The sequence below is a fragment of the Eublepharis macularius genome, chromosome 5 (assembly GCF_028583425.1).
Source record: "Eublepharis macularius isolate TG4126 chromosome 5, MPM_Emac_v1.0, whole genome shotgun sequence".
Classification (NCBI taxonomy): Eukaryota; Metazoa; Chordata; class Lepidosauria; order Squamata; family Eublepharidae; genus Eublepharis; species Eublepharis macularius.
This window is the reverse complement of record NC_072794.1, coordinates 106,568,014-106,586,355: the sequence shown is the minus strand read 5'-3', so window position 1 is coordinate 106,586,355 and position 18,342 is coordinate 106,568,014. Positions and strand designations below refer to the sequence as shown.

General features: G+C 42.1%; 1 protein-coding gene across 1 annotated transcript in view; it reads right to left on the bottom strand.

The window, feature by feature from the left end:
• Window positions 1–18,342, bottom strand: part of ITPR3 (inositol 1,4,5-trisphosphate receptor type 3) — a 142,606-nt gene that overhangs the window by 24,388 nt on the left and 99,876 nt on the right. The window contains exons 21-35 of the mRNA XM_054980929.1: window positions 17,542–17,689; window positions 14,562–14,758; window positions 14,226–14,355; window positions 12,610–12,667; window positions 12,178–12,343; window positions 10,861–11,025; window positions 9,714–9,782; window positions 6,629–6,754; window positions 6,232–6,354; window positions 5,360–5,560; window positions 3,867–4,118; window positions 2,778–2,903; window positions 1,345–1,470; window positions 748–868; window positions 194–378 (exon numbers count right to left, since the gene is read on the bottom strand). Coding sequence (XP_054836904.1) covers window positions 194–378; window positions 748–868; window positions 1,345–1,470; window positions 2,778–2,903; window positions 3,867–4,118; window positions 5,360–5,560; window positions 6,232–6,354; window positions 6,629–6,754; window positions 9,714–9,782; window positions 10,861–11,025; window positions 12,178–12,343; window positions 12,610–12,667; window positions 14,226–14,355; window positions 14,562–14,758; window positions 17,542–17,689 — 2,193 coding nt within the window. The remainder of the gene's footprint in view (window positions 1–193; window positions 379–747; window positions 869–1,344; window positions 1,471–2,777; window positions 2,904–3,866; window positions 4,119–5,359; window positions 5,561–6,231; window positions 6,355–6,628; window positions 6,755–9,713; window positions 9,783–10,860; window positions 11,026–12,177; window positions 12,344–12,609; window positions 12,668–14,225; window positions 14,356–14,561; window positions 14,759–17,541; window positions 17,690–18,342) is intronic.

Below are 18,342 nucleotides of genomic sequence, written 5' to 3'. Positions count from 1 at the left end.
TGCCAAGTCCACCTCTGCACCAAGGAAATTGTTTAGACTTTGGACCTCTCTTGGTGAGTCCCCTATGGACTGGCCCCATTTGAGCCTTTGTCATACCAAAAAAGAGGATTTCCATGCCCAGCACTGTGTTTCATCACCACTCCAAAAAGCCTCAAGGCTCCCCCTAACCAAGAAATCCATTGTCACCCCACACCTGCAGTTTCTCAATAATGTTCTTGTAGTCCCACTGGTTGGCTGTAGCTGAGACACGAGGGAAAGTGCGCGAGGCTGTCTTGTAGTTGGCAGCATTCCTTTGTGCATTGCTGATGGCACAGCTGTTCAGCAGGGAGCTGACATGGGCATCGAGGTCCATGGGTAACAAAATGGAGCGGCTCTTCGCTGAAAGGAAAAAAGGCTTATACAAAGGAAGGAACTATGGGGTCATGTCCAGTGCCCATGATCATACCCACTTGCAACACTGCTCGCATACTCTACTCTACTTCCAGGAGCTATTAGATTCCTTGATCAAGGCCAGTTACAACCTGCACCATGACTGCCATCATACAAATTCTTGCACAACCCGGTGTACAGCCAGGTAAAGCTCCACCAAAAAGGCAGCCCAACTGCCCACCAGTCTAATCCAGATGATTGTAAAGTGGAGCGTATAGTCCTGGTGGCTGCCATACCTTCCTCATGTTTCTCCAGGTTAAACCTCATGTACTCTACCCCTCTCTCTTTTCCCAAGATAGTTTATATTCAGGTACTTACCAACCATAGCCAGAGTGCGAATGCAAGCTTCCACTGAACTTTTGTGCTGCTGCTGCAGCCAAGGGCACTCCAGGAGCCTCATGGTAGACTGTAGGAGCTGCACCACAATAGTCTGATGGGTCTGCAAGAGCAAGAAGGCAAAGTCTCATGAGGTGGGGAGAATGGGTGGGGGCCACATACTACTGCTAATGCCAAATAAGCTCCAGCTACAGTGGCAGTTTCCAGCCAGGCAGTTGCTTCGGTTTTAGATTTCAAAGTCTACTCAACTGCAGTTTGCTGCTCTGCTTCAAATTGGTTTAAAAGGGGGGGGGGGGATAATAATGCTCACACTGAACCCTGTGTTTGGTTCTGCTCCGCCCTCAATAGGGGACACTTTGCTTCTCAGATATTTCTCTGGACCTTTTTGCCATTTTGGCACAAAGCCCAATCCAGGTGATCCATGTAACAGTCCCTCAGGCAGAGAAAAGAATCCTGATGCACCGGTATGTATGGCCTCCGAGCTATGAGGTAAGATTTTGTTCCTCTGTGAAATCCTCTGCTGTTCACATTTGTGATTCCAAAGAACTATGCAATATTCAAGATCCAGTCCATTTGTACCTGTAGAGAGGTGCTGTTCTCAGAAAAGGGGGAGCTGAAGAAGGCATTGATTGTGTCCAGTACCACGGTGAGCACATACTTCTCCAAGGCAGGATCTGAAAGGCGCTTCTCACGTTTCTTGCAGACCTGTGGAAGTGGGGAAGTAAGAACAACATTTTCATAGTACATTTTGAATATTCAAAGCCCATCCATGCATTATTACAGAAACCCTTATAACCTTCTTGTGGTTCAGATTAATATTATTAGCCCCATGATGCAACAGAAGTTGAGGCTGGGATTCAAGTGGCCTGACTCTGGCCATCTTAATAACAACAACAACAACTGTGCTTATATACCGCTCTTCTAGACAGATTAATGCCTCACCCAGAGCGGTGAACAAGTTAGTGTTATTATTATCCCCACAATACAGCTGGGGAGCTGGGGCTGAGAGGAGTGGCTTACCCAAGGCTACCTACTGAGCTCATGGCAGTAGCGGGATTTGAACCAGTAGAGTGCTGATTCGCAGCCAAACCACTTAACCACTGTGCTACAGCAGCTCTGTGAGTTCTGGTGAGTTCACTGCTGAAGTGAGCTTTGAACCAGACCTTCCCAGTCCCAGCTTTTTGCTCCTGTGCAATACCAGGTCTGTAGAAACTGCCAACTCACACCATATTGAAGAGAAAATAGCAGGAAGCTGATATTTCCAGACTGAGATGCACCTGAGAAGCAGAAGACTGACCTCTTCCTCTAACACTTAAGTTAGGATACTGTGCAGGGCTGCTTAGACCAATATCAGAGCTTTAGTATTCTCTAATAACTGTCCCTGACACAGAGTGCTGAAACCACTTGCCAAGCAGGAAAAATGATTATTACCTACAGTTATAATGGTGCAATAAAATCTGAGGAAGTAATTCTTTGTCGCACAGAATATAATGACAATAAACATCACCTAGCTTAGAGAACAGCATAGAGAGCTACAGCACGAATGTAAGAAAGCCATCTAGTCTGGCATTCCATCTTCAAACTGTTGCTGGCCAGATAACAAACAGAAGTTCATAAAAAGGATATGATGGTGATATCTATTCCCTGCTGACAGCCTCTAGTATTTGATAAGAGTTTTATTGTCTCAAAACATGGATGTTGTGCTGAGTATCACAGCTAATAGCTTGTAATAGATCTATCCATCATGTGGTCATTAAATGCCTTTTTAAAAACAACAATAAACAGTAAACCATTTTTGCTAATGGCCATCAAAGTACCTCTAGCAATGAATACTATAAATTGGAGGCGTTCCAGTACAGGAAATCATTCTTCCACCAATTTCTCCAACTAGCTACTCACAAAGCCATTGTTTGCAAACCACCAGGCCCACACTACAAATTAAATTACTTCTGTTTTCCTGGAGTCCTTTTCCCCTATTATCCCAAGAACATTCTTTAGGGCCCAGCACTCACCCTGGCCATGTCAAGGGTGAAGTTCTCAAACAGAGTCCAGATGTGGTTGCTAGTGTAGATCTCCTTCATCTCCACCTCCGTATCCACATAGCAGTGGTTGACAAAGTTGACATAAGCAATCTTCACCTGAACGAAGAGAGAGATAGAGAGATGAGGGATCAAGGTCCCTGCAAGGTGTCTGAAGTAGGAAAGAGAATGGCCACCGCGCTCATCAGACTCTCTTTGTATTATTACTTTTTCACTAATACTTTAATACTCTGATGCCCTCCAGAGTTCTACTTATAACTCTGCAAGGGAAAGAAGAAAGAGGACGTGAGTACCTGCGTTTTCAGCATTCATGAAGACATGTAGAACAGTTTTTATTTCACAAGGCATTTGGTGGAGAGTAAAGTGTTTTGGGCTCTGACATGGGGAGTTAGTTTCGATTGGTGAAACCACCACTACCACTCAAACAGCCTATATCCAAATCTAGACTCTGCCGGGATGCTATTTCCATTTAAAATACCAGAAAGATCTGTTCACAGGATCACTCAGCATCATAGCTACTATGGTCCTCAGGGTAACAAACATAGATGTTAATTTCATTCTCAGAATCACTCTGTGAGTAAGGTTAAGCTGGTCAGCCCAAGGTTAGTGAGTGGGGATTTCCCCCCCAAAATTTGACATCCAAGAGTGCGAGATTCTAATCTGGAGAACCAGGTTTGATTCCCCACTCCTCCACTTGTAGCCAGCTGGGAGACCTTGGGTCAGTCACAGCTTCTAGGAGCTCTCTCAGCCCCACTCACCTCACAGGGTGATTGTTGTTGTGGGGATAATAATGACATACTTTGTAAATCGCTCTGAGTGGGTGTTAAGTCATCCTGAAGGGCAGTATATAAATCAAATGTTGTTGTTGTTGTTGTTACCAGCTCTCTTTTTAGAAGCAAACCTGGGCTGCCAAATGTGTGATTGGAAAATACATTTTATTTCATGCGGCACAAGGGCTTGAACACACAAGAGATATCAGCTCAGAATGTCACAAATCTCTTCCATAAAGTCACAGCTGTTGAGTGTCTGAACCCATGACAGCCACCTACATCCTGCCATTACCTCAGTGATACAGTCTTCATGAGTGACCACTCGCACAACATCCTCCAACGGAAGTAGGGACGTGCACTTGATCTCTGTGTATACATTTTTGCCCTCAGCACAGGCTGCCAATAGATCCACCAGAGAGATGTGATACATGAGAGGGCTGTTCTCCTCCACTCCATCCCGGGCTGCTGTCATCATCTCTAACATATTGGCTAGGGAGGTCTTGTCATTATAGAATACCACTACATCATCTCCAGCATTGGTCAGCTACAGAAAAGAGAGAAAAAAATCTAAGCAATATGATTCCATGGAGACATAGATGGTAAACCTTTGCTCAGTGATAATTGCAACCCGACCTCTCCCACCTCACTTGCCATGTATAGGCCAGGGCAGAGCTAAGAGTACACTGCTTCTGCACAAGTTGCGATATCTAAGGGCCAAGCTACACATGACGAATGACACTTGAATGGCAAGTGTATTTCTCCCTGTTCACTTGCCCTTCACTCAATCCACTTGCCGTTCAAGTGTCATTCGTCATGTGTAGCTTGGCCCTCAGTGTATGGTATCTTTTCCTGGCTTATATCTATACTCTCTTGTTCATCTATTTCATTTTCCAAACTGTGTCTGGCCATGTGATGTGAGGCCCCTGCCCTTGCTGTGGCTGAGATGGCAGCCAGCCTGGTTTCAGATGCAGCATTGACAGATTCTTCTAGGATATGGCTTTCTCTTAACTGACATGTAACAGCGAGGGCCTGTGATCCGGTGAGAGAATAACCTCTGTAGTGGCATGGTCATCTCCAGAATGGCAGAGGAAGAGCATTTTCTTCTCATTCTGTTACCTGAAATACAACACTCTGACTCATATTGAGATATATCAGGGTCAGACAAGGCACAGAGATGGCAAAGCACCTTGGAGGTAAGAGTCAGGCCACAACTTCAGTCTTGGCAGCATCCCTAATCCTTATGCTAAGTTATCACATGAAAAATCTGAAGCAATGGGCAACAGCCATAGAGTGATGCAGATCTCAAACTTGGGATGTGGCCTCTATATTGTCTGGCAACCATATATACCTTGAGAATAGAATAACACTGAGCTGCTTGCACTTTCTCCCTGCAGCAATACAGGTTTTACATGGTTTGTGCCTATTTAAGTAAGGAAGCCCCCGCCTGCAAAACCACCACCTCAGGCTCTATATGGATCAAGTCATATCTTTAGGCTTGAGAGACATCCAGTTTTTCTCCTCAGCATTTCCCAGTTTGCCCCTATTCCTTGACATGACAGGAGAACTAAAGTCAGATTACCCAGCTCAGCCCTGCCTTTTGGGTTATCAGGGGCTAATTTGAAGCTGCCCAGTTTCCCTTGCAGGCCTGACCCCTCTTCTCCCCTGAGGCTGGTTAAGGGCTTTCCCTCACTTCCCTAACAGCCTTGCACCTTGATTCGTCCCTCCACGCCACTCTTTTTCCTTCAGTTTTTTTACCATTCACTTGACACAGGAGAAGAGCCTCACCTCAGTCATTATCATGTCCTGGCACTTCTTGATGTATTTGCCCTCAGCCTTGATGATAGTGTGCAGAAAGTCAAGATATTGCACATGGCGCCCATGTGTGGCCAGGCAGTGGATGAAGTGCTGCAGCACAGTCTCACTGATCTCGGAGCACAGCTGGTAATTGTTCAGGAAGATGTGCTGCATTGTCTCTGCCTCCAGCAGCTGGTGAAAACGAAAAAGAGATAGGAATGGAGCTGGGACTACAGGAGACACAACAGCTGGCAAAGCCAATGAAATTCTAGACTTTCCTCAAGATTAGGAGCCCCAGTGTTTCTCCAGTGAACCATTATCTGACCATCATCTGGCATTTTTCACCCATTTATTCATTCCAATAAATTATTAGAATATCATCCAATAATTTTATTCATATTTTTCCTTTGGAGCTCAGGGTGGCAAACATGGGGCTATTCCATTTTTTTATTTATTTAGAAAATGTACATGCTACCTCTCCAGAGATCTGGTTGAATCAACTCACAAAATAAAACAATACAATAAAATTATTAAACTGACTGCGTAAAATGATCAATAATAATAAAGTCATAAAAATGCATCAGGGCATAAAAACTGCATAAAACAACCTTTTGCAGCCTTATCCCAACTATCTTGTGGGATAAATCAGGCTGAATGACAGTGACTGGCCCCAAGTCCTCTCATTCAATGGCAGTTAATCCTCACACCCCAAGTGAAGTAATGGAGCTATCGTAGGATTATAAGCCTGACCTGGCAATGCCTGGGCAGCAATTGGTGGTCTATCAAAATCAATCTTTTTTTTCCCAGCCTGCAGTCAACTCCATACATTTACTACCTTGATTCACTTTGCCCTTTCCTCTTACCCCAGTGGTCAGGAACAAGCTGAGATGTTTGTGCAGAAGGGCCTGATTTTCTTGGTTGCCAGCGCAGAATTTCTGCAGGAACTGGTGGGTTAGTTTTAGAATCTCTAGCATCTTGGTGTCACCCTGCATAAGTTTGTAAAGGTAAAAAAATAAGTTCCTGGTACAAAGAAGACTGTCCTAGAGTCTAAGGAATGATCCAGGAAACAATTACACATCATAAAACAAATATGGGCAAGACAGAAACAACACATTGTGAAAAAGCCTTTGGACAGAGCATATCCTGTTTGGGGCAAGAAGGTTGGACAATTTACGCCCCTTAAAACATTGCAACTGTATTGTGTGATCAGAACTCAATAGCAAAGGTTGGCTACCCTAATTAGACTGTCAATCTTCCCACCTTTTCATAGGGGATCTGTAACAGGTCTAGCATCACTTTGTGGGCATCCATATTCTTCAGCAAGCGCTGCTGCTTCTTTCGCATCTGCTCACCCACTCCGCACATTTTATTCAGCCGTTCCAAAATCTGGAGGAAAACAAGGAAAAGTCCTACCATAGAGAAGGTGAAATAATGGCATAGCACTTCCAGCAATCTTAACCCAACCTCTAGGGAAGCAGGCAGAGGTACCATCTCATGCCCTTGCCACTGCAGAACTGAGGGATGCAGCTCTACTCAATGTGCCTCGAGGCTGGAGACATCCCAGCTTAGACTGTGATAAGGTGTTCTTCCATCTCATAGGACATACTCTGACATTCTTCTCTGTCTTATTCTAGTTTACCAGAACTGGGAGGACAATCTAGGTCATTAAGAGACTGGGTTGTATAATATTAATAACATTTGATTTATATATAACCCTTCAGAACAACTTAATGTCCACTCAGAGCAGTTTACAAAGTATATTATTATAATCCCCACAACAATCATCCTGTGAGGTGGGTAGGGCTGAGAGAGCTCTGGAGAGCTGTGACTGACCCAAGGTCACCCAGCTGGCTACAAGTGGAGGAGTGGGGAATCAAATCTGGTTCCCACCACTCTCTGGCAGACTTGACAGACTACACAACCTCCTATGGGTGGCAAAAAGATCAAGCAAGAAACAAGAAAGCCATGTTATAAGAGACAGACTCATTCAAATTTGGGATTTGGTTAGAAGAAGAATAAGCCCGTTGATATCGCCACTATTTTCACCAATTGATGCCTTTTGTGATAAGAATCAGAGACGAGATAATGATTTTATAACGTACCAAGATATGATAAACTCTCAAGGAAAGATAAAAACATGGCAAGAAATTCAAGACGAAGGAAAGAAAATACAATGGCTGATATATTTTCAGGCAGTTTCCAGAATACAAGAAGCCCAGAAGGAACTCAGAGGACAACTAAGGAATCTTACCGACTTTGAGAAATTAATCATGCAGAAGAAAGAACACATCTTGGGTCTAATATATAAACTTTTACTCCAATATGATACTGAATCAGAACAAGTTAAAGTGTGTATGATAAAGTGGGTGCAAAATTTCAGAGAAGAAATAACATTTCAACAGTGGGAGAATCATTGGACAAAGGGCATAAAATTTACAGGAAGTCAAACATTAAGAGAGAATTGGTACAAGATGTTTTTAAGATGGTACATGACACCAAAAGACATTGAGAAAATGGACAAAAAATATGTGGGGATATGTTGGAAATGTAATGAAGCAGATGGTTCCTTCCATCACATGTGGTGGACTTGCCTCAAAAGCAAAAACTTTTGGAAAGTAATACATTCTGAGATGCAAAAGATTTTAAAATTTGATTTCGCCATGAATCCACAAATTATGCTGTTGGGAATACTACCAGAAAATGTAGACAGAAAATTACACGAACTATTTAGATATCTATTGACGGCAGCAAGGGTGGTATTTGCAACCAGATGGAAGGAAGATGAATGCCCAACTAAGGAAATCTGGAGAGATAAGATGGCAGAATATGCAGCGATGGCAAAACTAACAAGCTATTTAAACAGAAGACCAATGAAAGAATTCGAAGAGAAATGGGGAAATTATTTTGCTTACAAAGGATAAAATGCATAAAATGTCTTAGTTTTAGAAACCAGAATAGGATGGTATACTGATATATTGTTATAGATTGGATATAAGGTTCGGTTCTGATAAGATTAAATTGGTTATATATCAATGATGAGGTAGAACGCATGATATGGAAACTGGCAAAATAGTTGTTAGACAGAAACAATCTGTATAAAAGCATTAGACCATACTAAGATATCTAAAATTGAATATTGTGTAGGAAAAAGATTGTATTTAGTTCGAGAAAACACACAGGAGTTGGAATAGGAGATATTATATTGATGAATTCTGATTAAGGTATGTTCTGTGTACTCTGTATTTTATTATAACAACTTTTGTAGTGCAAAATCTTAATGTTCCTCTGACCCTGTTATCCCCCCTTCTTCTTTTGTACCCCTCTTTGTTCTGGAAAAAAAATCCGGTTCCCACCACTCTTAATCACTACACCAAACTGGCTCTATATCAGGCTTTGTAGGACAATTCTCTTTATATGTGACTAGTGCCAAAGCCCGTTGTGTCTTAATACAACAGGCTCTAGCAGGGGAGCCCTGCCTGTGGATCAGCTAGGCTGAGGGGAAGTGGAGGTTTGCCCACCTTCTCTCTGCCCAGCTGCGGCAGGCTCTGCATCCCTTTGCCCGCAGATCAGCTGGGCAGAGAGAAGGTGTCCACCTTCTCTCTTCCCAGCTGAGACAGGTGGGCTCCGTGGCACCCCGTTACCTGCAGATCAACTGAGCAGAGGGAAGGCAGCCACCTTCTCTCTGCCCAGCTGAGGTGGGCTCCGCTGTGCCCCTTGCTTGCCTGAGAGAGCACAAGGGAGCACTGCTGGGTGGCCCAGGCAGGCTCCTGCACCAGACAGTGGCCCATTCCAGCCCTGTTGGAGCCAAATCCGGCTGCTGTAGGAGCAGAGCACTGCCAGGGGCTGCAGCAGGATGGGCTGCTGGAGGCCACAGTGGGCTGGGCTGCAGCGGGCTGGGCAGCCCTGTGTCACACTGGGCCACTGGACTGGGCCATGGATCAACTGGACAGAGAGAAAGCCTTCTCCCTGCCCAGCTGAGCGGTGGGCAAGCTGCCCAGCTGAGCAGTGGGCAGGCGGGTGGGCTCTGTTGCTGCCCTCCCTCACCTGCGGATCAGCTGGGCAAGGAGAAAGTGGTGTTTGACCACCTTCTTCTTGCTCAGCTGAGAAGCCCTGAGGCAGCAGGAAGGCCCAGTGCCACAGCGTCGGACCTTCCCACAGCCGCTTGATGAGGAGTTAAACAGTTTTGCCCCACTCACTTCTTATCCCTGTATTCTGTGCATGTGTGGGGATAAAAAGTGCATCATCGGCAACACGGTTTGCCTCTTATATAGTAGGATGTGCTCTAAAGATTCTCCAGTCTATTCTGATAGATTCCCTAAAGAGAATGACAGATGCCACTGCTTACCCCTTTAACCAATTGATAGTTCTCACTGCTTTTCTCTCCCGTGGTCCCAGGCTCTTCATCTGTGGTATGCTGGGGGTAGAGCAGGAGAAGAAAAGTCATTCAGATGGCTAGATAAGAGCTAAACCAGAGGAACATCCATTCTGGTTCACTATCCATTAATCCTCCTGTTACTATATAGAAGTCAAAAACTAGCGCAGCCCACATTTTACTTACACTAATACTTTAGAAACATATTCAGACTTACTGAAAAAAAATTGGTGCACAACTCTTGGTCATTCTTTCGCGGAAATAGTTATATTATTGCATTGAATCTAATTTCTTACTCTGAAAACCATTTCACACTTTTTAAAAGATTTACACTGATAATTTTTTTAAGTGTACAACTAAAAATGTTAGGGAAATGTTGGATTGTACAAGTACTGTTATCATTAAAAGAAAGACTGCATGTACATACAGAAACATTATAACTTGTAAGTTTGAAACAAGATAACAGCATTCCAATAATAGTATAATGCAATGAAAAAGAATGACTTCCAAAAACTCTTCTGAGGAATACCCCAAGTTCAACTAGCATGGTCAAATTTAAGAAGCATAACAATAGTGCACTATTTCTAAAGTCAGTTCCACTGTCCTTAATATCCCTCGGCAGGTCTTAATTCTTTTTTGTTTCTATTCTCACATAGTCATTGGAATTCTAGCTGTCTAATTTTTTCAGAGGTGCAGCATTATTATTGGGTTAACCCCATTTCAGGTTTGTGCTCTCATTTAGGGGGTACCATCTGTTTCTAAGCTCTCTCGACCTTTCATTGAAGCCACTTAACATGAGCCAGGACTAATGGCAATTTTCCATCATGGACACATGTAACAGATGAGATCAAAACTAGTGCAAACAGAGCTCTGTTCATGGAACTGAACTTGCACATCTCCCCCTCTCTTTGCAGCAGCCTGCCCATCGACCCACCCCACTGCTGCCCTCAAGAACTGAGGCAGAAGCAGGAAGAGCACAGGGTATGATGTGGAAATCTATTGTGGAAATAACCTTGTGCCAGCAGAAAACAAGATTTGAATCCAGCCAATATGTAATTCTGCATAACGTGTGGAGTGATACATTAGGTGCCTCTATGCCTTGTAGCAGTTCAGGTCTTACCTCTTTCTTCTCCTTCTTCTCCCCTTCTTGTCCATCTTCTCCCTTGGAGCTGCCCTTCTTTTCCACCCAAAGCTCTGACTTCTCCACCATCATACGCAGTTTGTCTAGCTCTGACTTGATCACTTTATAGTTCTCAACATCTTGAGCAGAGATAAGCAGCTGGACCTGGATTAAGATGCCATGAAAAACATCAGCCTAATCTGTGATGCTGGCTAGCACAAAAACAAAACAGGAAAGCCTAGCTGTATTAAAATGGCAAATGAGACAATATCTTTCTTAAATTATTCAAGGGTTCCTCATATTGTTATCCTCAAGCCATAAAGGCAAAAATCCAGAGATGTGTGAGTGCAATACAGAACTGCATGCAGAACAGACATCTTGTGTAGGGATGCTGAAGTTGTAAAGGTACTTGTGCATATATTGACACACATGAAAACCCAGTCTTTTCTCAATGCAGGTCTAGCATGCACGGTACAGTTGTTTAGTGCATGTAAGGTCTATTGCTGGAGAGACATCAGGCTAGTATATTGGCAATGATATGCAAAAACTACAAAATACCCCAATAATGAACCTATAACTCTTTTTACTTTTACTTCTGTTTTCCAACTTGGCCATTCTGACATTTCTTGCAAAAATGGCTGATGATGTACTGTTTTATTTATTTATTTATTCATTTAGATTTATAAACCGCCCATCCTCAGGGGCTCTGGGTGGTTAACAACAGTTAAAATCAATAATATCAAGAAAACAATTCTAAAATCAACATACAATAAGCAATAATAAAATAAATTAACCAAGTACATTAAAGTGCAATGGTGGGGAGAACCCCCCCCCCATCCCAAACAACTATATATAACTCTTAACTTATTGAGAGTCTTATATATGGAAATACAGTTTTCTCAAAATGTTTCAATGTGGAGAGTTAGCCATGACCTGGCCCAGAATACTTTCTTACCGCATCATCTGAACTATAAAAGAGTTATGAACAATTGACCCTGTTGCCTCACTTGAAGCTCTACAGTGTGCCAAGTAGCCATCTTACACCATTTTTGTATTTATTATGCTATAAATTAGAATCCCAGTAGCACAGCAATTGACCACGTACCGCAAGTGAAAAACAAACAATTTTTTCCCTTTGTCAATCGATAGGTAGATCCACAAGCAAAGACAGGGAGTATACCTAACCATGAGAGAAAGATAGCTACCACATGTCAGTTATCTGTCCAGTTACACTGAAGAAGACATTTTTTAAATGATCTAAAGATGGATAATAGGGTGGACTTACTGATCTGCAGGTCACACCGCACTGAGAGTTACCTGCTTAAAGGTGTGTAGGACCTCCTGCCTTTGGCTGAAATGTTTGAAGAGGAGCTGCAGGGAGCCTGACACAAGTGGGGGGTAGTCATGCATTGTCAAGTGGATCAGCACACGAAGAAACATCCGCCCTCCTTCATCATCCACTTCTAACATGCTGCTTGTTTTCCTTTGGTCAAATTGAAAATAAAATCAAAAACAATCCTAACCTTGAAGTCTTCAGAATAATTAAATTAAATTCCCTGGATCTTCAAGCATTAGTAAATAACCACCTGATATCCTTGATAACTTTTAAAAAATGGTATCTCCTGCTTTCCCATGATAAGTATATCTTTTACTCCTACATATAACTATACCTTTGACTCCAAACAAATCCGTACTCCATGAAAAAGGTTCAGGGCTATAACGGAAAAGTTACAAAAGACCAGGACTTACCCAATCCCGAACATAGCCTCAGCCTGCTCACCAATCCGGTCCAGGTTCATTGCTGCAGCTGAAGGAAAAGGAAAAATATGAGACAGGAAATAAATATCTAAGATGCCAGACTTAGAGAAGTTCTAAGACCTACTTAATTGCAAGCATGTACTAGGATGTAATATGACACCACAGTCACATGACAGAGTTCCACCTTTGCTAAATAATAAGTGCCCTCCACTACTGTATGATCCTACTTCACCATTCAGCTGCGCCTCTCAATGTGTATCCAAAGGCATGCAGGTGTGGCTCTCTTGTTCTCTATGGAAAGGCACAAGCAAGAAATCCTTCCCACACAATAGAAGACAAAACATGGTGGCTCTATAAAGGCTGGAGACCCAGAAAGTGAATCCACCTGCAGGTCCTGACTCACAGGTTGGACCACTGTTCTAGTGCATCCTGCACTCCCCCCTTTCTTTCTAAGCATTTTATCAGGCTGCTTTTGCACATACTTTCTACAAACAGAGCTTTGGGGTTAAAGGTATACATAGAAGAGGATGGAATGACTTGGTGGAACTCATTAGAGATGAAGGGAAGAATCAATTCTAGAAAAAGCACTTCTTTTTTAAAAAGGATGAAGATGAAAATCAGATTTCTGAACCTCCACAGCATCCATCCATCTATCTTTCTAAAACAGTCTGTACTCAGTTTTCCATCCTGCGCTAGCATGATCAAGATACAAAGAATGGGGCTATGCAGACAGGAGCATGCTTTATTCTCACTAGCTGGCATCATTAGAAACAGATCCCCCTACCCCCACTGCCATACATGCACCCTATGAGTGTCCCCCTAAGTGTATCATTTGACATTCTGCCACAGAAAAAAAGTGGTTTCTATTTATTCCTGTGGGGAAATCTAAAGCACCGCACTTGTACAATGAGGATAAAACCAGCCCTTCAGCCTTGAGAGCAGGAGATCTGGCCCTTGCTGACAGAAATCTCACACAGTGTGCATCGCACCCTCTAGGGTTTGAGCAGTACACAAGGCTTCCTTCTAAACACTCACCGCTCAACAAAACGATGGGCATTTTGCTAGTCAGAATTATTAGACAAGTTGATCATTAGCCAACAAATGACTTACTCTGTCATGTATGTAAACATTTGTGGAGCTGGTTGCACTGACTATTCTGTAAAATACTTATGAAGAATGTACCATTCCCTTTCTCCTTTGGACTTCTGATTGGGATCAGATGTACAGTAAAATTCTGCTTACCATGTTGAAGATGGCGAGTTTATCACATGGCTACCTGCACACCATAGTAAGTTACTTGTTGGAAAACAGTTATCACTATACACCCACTACTAGATTGCCATTTTTTCTTTACCCTCCACTTCGTCCATGAACAGATGAACTTCTCTACCAACTGTTCAAGGCGTACAGGGACACTTCAAAGAGCAACTATGTGCAAGGTGGTATTAGCAATTTTTAAGAACTTACTACACAAGACAGACTTTCATTTAAAAATTTAGAAGCTCTGTTTTTAAAAAAATGATTGACTGCTATGGAAAAATAGAGTCAGAAGGAATTCCACAGCTCATGTTAAAGAGGGAAAAATAAATGGAGAAGCAGAAATTTACTTGTGGAATCAAAGGCTGGAGCTGTTCCATCAGCTCCACTGTCTTGCATGGGGTAGACTTCCACAAACTCTTTCTTGAAGACAGAGAGTAAATAGGAAATTCTGTAATCCAGCCGTACATTCAGGATGAACTGGGGAACAGCAAAAAGAATGGAATAAGTCAGCCTTTCCCATTATTTTGCTTTCTAGTAGTTTATCATATCTTCCTATTCCATTCAACTTAAAGCCGTTGTAGATAAAAGGAAAATCAGAAGCAGCCATTATGACACAGGGCCACACAGTCCTCAAGCTCACATTGTGGGTGTCACATTGTGGGCATCCAAAATCATAGACTTACCTGTAAAATCTCCAAAATTTTCAGCTTAGTTTCCATCACCACAATGTTTTCATTTTCTATGCTCCTTCCTCTGTCTACTGGCTCAGGAACCACCACAGTATTCATAGTTGAGGGACCAAAGATTGATTGCTTCCTGCTCAGCACCATAGTAGACATCATCTGACCCACACCATGTATAGATCTCCGGACATTCTTTCCTGGAAGAGCAAGTAAATTCAGCCCAAGCAGAAGTTGGTCCTACTTGCATTAATACCTTGCACTGAGTATTTGGTAGCTTGCTGAAGAAACATCAGAAATCAGGATAAAAAGCCTCTCTATTCAAGCCAAATTTTAGTTGGAAATTGCAAAGGTCCATGTCCTTAAAAGGCAAAAATGGCTTTACTCTTACACTGGTTTCTAGTTCTTTCCTTTAATAACATTGTTCCTCTGCATTTTATATACTGGATGTAGAAGACAAAGCCCATGTTAGTGCAGTGATTACTAGAAGGCAGCATGAATTTGTCAAGAATAAATCACGCAGGCTAATCTTTTTTATTGAGTTACTAATTTAGTAAACCAGGGGGACACTGTGGATGTAATATTTATTTATTTATTTACTTATTTAAAACATTTCTGTGCTGCCTTTCCACCCAAATAGGGTCTCCAAGGCAGTGAACATCAAAACACTAAAACATAAAGACATGAAAACAGTATTTAAAATAGGATATAAATAAAGTATTTAACCAATTCAACAAAAACAATATAAACATACAATGCACATAACACAACTAGGGAAGAGGGCCGGTAACAGTTATTGGGAATATACCAAATAAAACAAAAAAAGTCATCACCTTCTGGCAGAAGATAATAATAGAGGTAGACAGATGAATCTCCCTGGGAAGGGAATTCCAAAGTTTTGGTGCCATGACTGAGAAGACCCTTTCTCAAGATGCCACCCACCTAACATCAGCTTGTGGGTATACCCAAAGCAGGGCCTCCCAAGGTGACCAGAGTGGACAGGTAGGTTCATATGGGAGAAAGCACCTTCAGTATGGTTGTCAGGTCGCCCTGGCAACTGTCAGGAGGTCAGGAGGGCAGGGAGTAGCAGCATTTACCATCTTATCCTCTATATGGTCTTATCCATTATACGTTATATTTTGGTCTGATTCTTAAAATATGTGGTGTGAAGCGCACATATTCCAGCTCCCCCAAGTGACAACAACAATCTCAGAAATGATGTCATCACAGCAGGGCATGGAGGCGCAGTTTTCCATTTGCCAAGAATGCTTGTCAGTGGTGGGCAATCACCAGGCGACTTGCCTCCAATAGGTGGGCAGAGGGGCAAACTGCTGGGTATTTGCCCTCCACCATCAGGCACCTAGCAATCCTATCTCAGTCATGCTGGCCCCAAGCTATAATATATTTCAGTTCATTATACAAAATCTCTCATAACATTTTGGTTGTCAACATGACAAAATATGGATTAGAATGCTACTATTAGGTGGACTGACTGTTGAAGAACCATGCTCAAAGTGTTTGTTAATGATTCTTCATCAAGTCCGCTTCAAGTGCTGTACAACAAAGCTCTATCATTGGGTCAGTATTGTTTAAAAACTTCATTAGTATTTAGATGAAGGCATAGAGGGACTTACTAAGTTTGCAGGTTATACAAAATATGGAGTAATAGATCTTGATCAGTTGGAAAATTGGGCTGAACCTTGGTTAGTAATTGAACAGGAGACCTTCCAATGAAGACCAGGGTTGCAAAGGCAGGCAATAGCAAACCCCTTCTGTTAATCTCTTGCCATGAAAAACCCACTAGGGGTCGTCATAAGTCAGCTATAACTTGAGGGCACTCTCCACCATATTATATATATATATATATATATACACACACATACACACACACACACACACACACACACAGTGTATATGAATGTGTGTGTGTATACTGTGTGTAATATATATAACAAAATATTAATATAATAATTATATTATTTTTGCATTTAGGTAGGGAAAAAATCAAATGCACACATATACTGTGGGAGATGTCTGGCTGGGAATCAGTACAAGTGAAAAAGATCTAGGGATTATAAGTAAATCAGTGACTGAATATAAGTCAGCTACAAGATACAGTTGTGGATCTGCGCATGAATCAATCAATGTATAATTCCCAAGTCACTAGATGTAATAGTTCCTCTTTATTGTGCAATGGCCAGAGCTCCTTTAAGGAATTCTTTTCCTTATTTTAAAAAGGACACTGATAATCGAGAACAATGTTAGAGGAGAAAAACAAAGATGACCAAGGGCCTTGAAACCAAGTATCGTAAGGAAGGGTTGGGAAAGTAGCATGTTTAATTTAACTAAGAGAGAAATAAGAAGAAATAACAACCTTCAGTTATCTGAAGGGCTGTCACGCAGAAGATGGTAAAGACTTGTTTTCTGTTGCTCCTGAGGGCAGGACTAGGAAGAATGAATTTCAATAACAGAAAAAGAAATTTTGTTTTGATATAATAAATTATTAATGATAATTGTTTTGGAAGATGGTGGGCTCTTTTTTGCTAGTTATTTACAGCAGCTGGGCAGCCATGTCAAAGATGCCATTACTAGAGATATCCTGTACCAGGCAGGGATTACATTAGATGATCTCTGATGTCACTCTCAACTGTATGATTCTAATGTTTATGATATCCATGAATGTAATGAGTGAAAAACAAATTTTAAAAGACTATAAGCTGGGTTTTGATGCTCCAAAGTCACTGCCTTGGTCAATTAATGCTCATTTAATTAAGTTTATCCTATAGCTCAGTAGCCTTTAAAGCTAGGAGAGCCTGTGGCCATAAAGTGTCATCTGATTTTATGTACAAGATATTTAAATTAGACTAGGGCACATCTTCTTTGTAAAGATATCTTAAATCGGTATTCAACGGATTCATTTAATTGATGACTCTTGCATTTTGCTCAATAAGACATATCTTCCATTAAGGATCTCTGAACTTACCAGTCATATCATCATTGTACACTGTCTGCATCAACAGCTGAGGATTCTGGACACAGTCTATGATGCCAAGAAGAGTCCGTGTCAGGCGCAGCAGTTCACTAAAGCTATAGAAGCCAAAGTAGATGAGGTTGTGGGCAAGGCTGACAACCTGGGAAGACAGACAACAACAGGTGGGTGAAGCTGAAAGCAACCATAAGTTAAAAGATGTTGTGAAACTATCAATAGTATAAATAAGAACAGGTTCTATTAAAAGACAAAGCACTGCAACTGAAGAGCATCTAGCCAGATAATGGCAGTAGCAGAAACAAACTCCTCTCAATGTTAGGGCTCACACCTTGAACCTTATGCCTTAGGGATATCAGTCAGGGATCCAGTCTGTGCACAACAACCAGGTTCTGGCCAAATAAGAAAACTGCAGGACAGAGAATCAAGCCAGCAAAGAAGTGGCACAGCTAAAGGCCAGAAGTGGTCATGTGATAATGTCTGAGTCAGGCATGATTTCTGGAATCAGTAACAAGAAGACTCAGATTGCAGTGATTCTCTGCTTTGCCATCCTCCAAGGAGTTTGTTCTCAGGCTTGCTAAAAGCAAAACCAGATAGTAGTCTCTGCAACCATTTCAGCGCAAGTGTGTTATAATGGGAGGTATCCATGATGTACATCTGTAATGGAAGAAAAATCTGGAAAATAGCATTCTCCTACTCTGAGGAGGGGCAGATTTCTATATTTCAGTTTGCTACACAACAAAAACGCACCAAGTTCCACCACTAAGAATATCATCACTGCAAATGTAAGAGAACAAG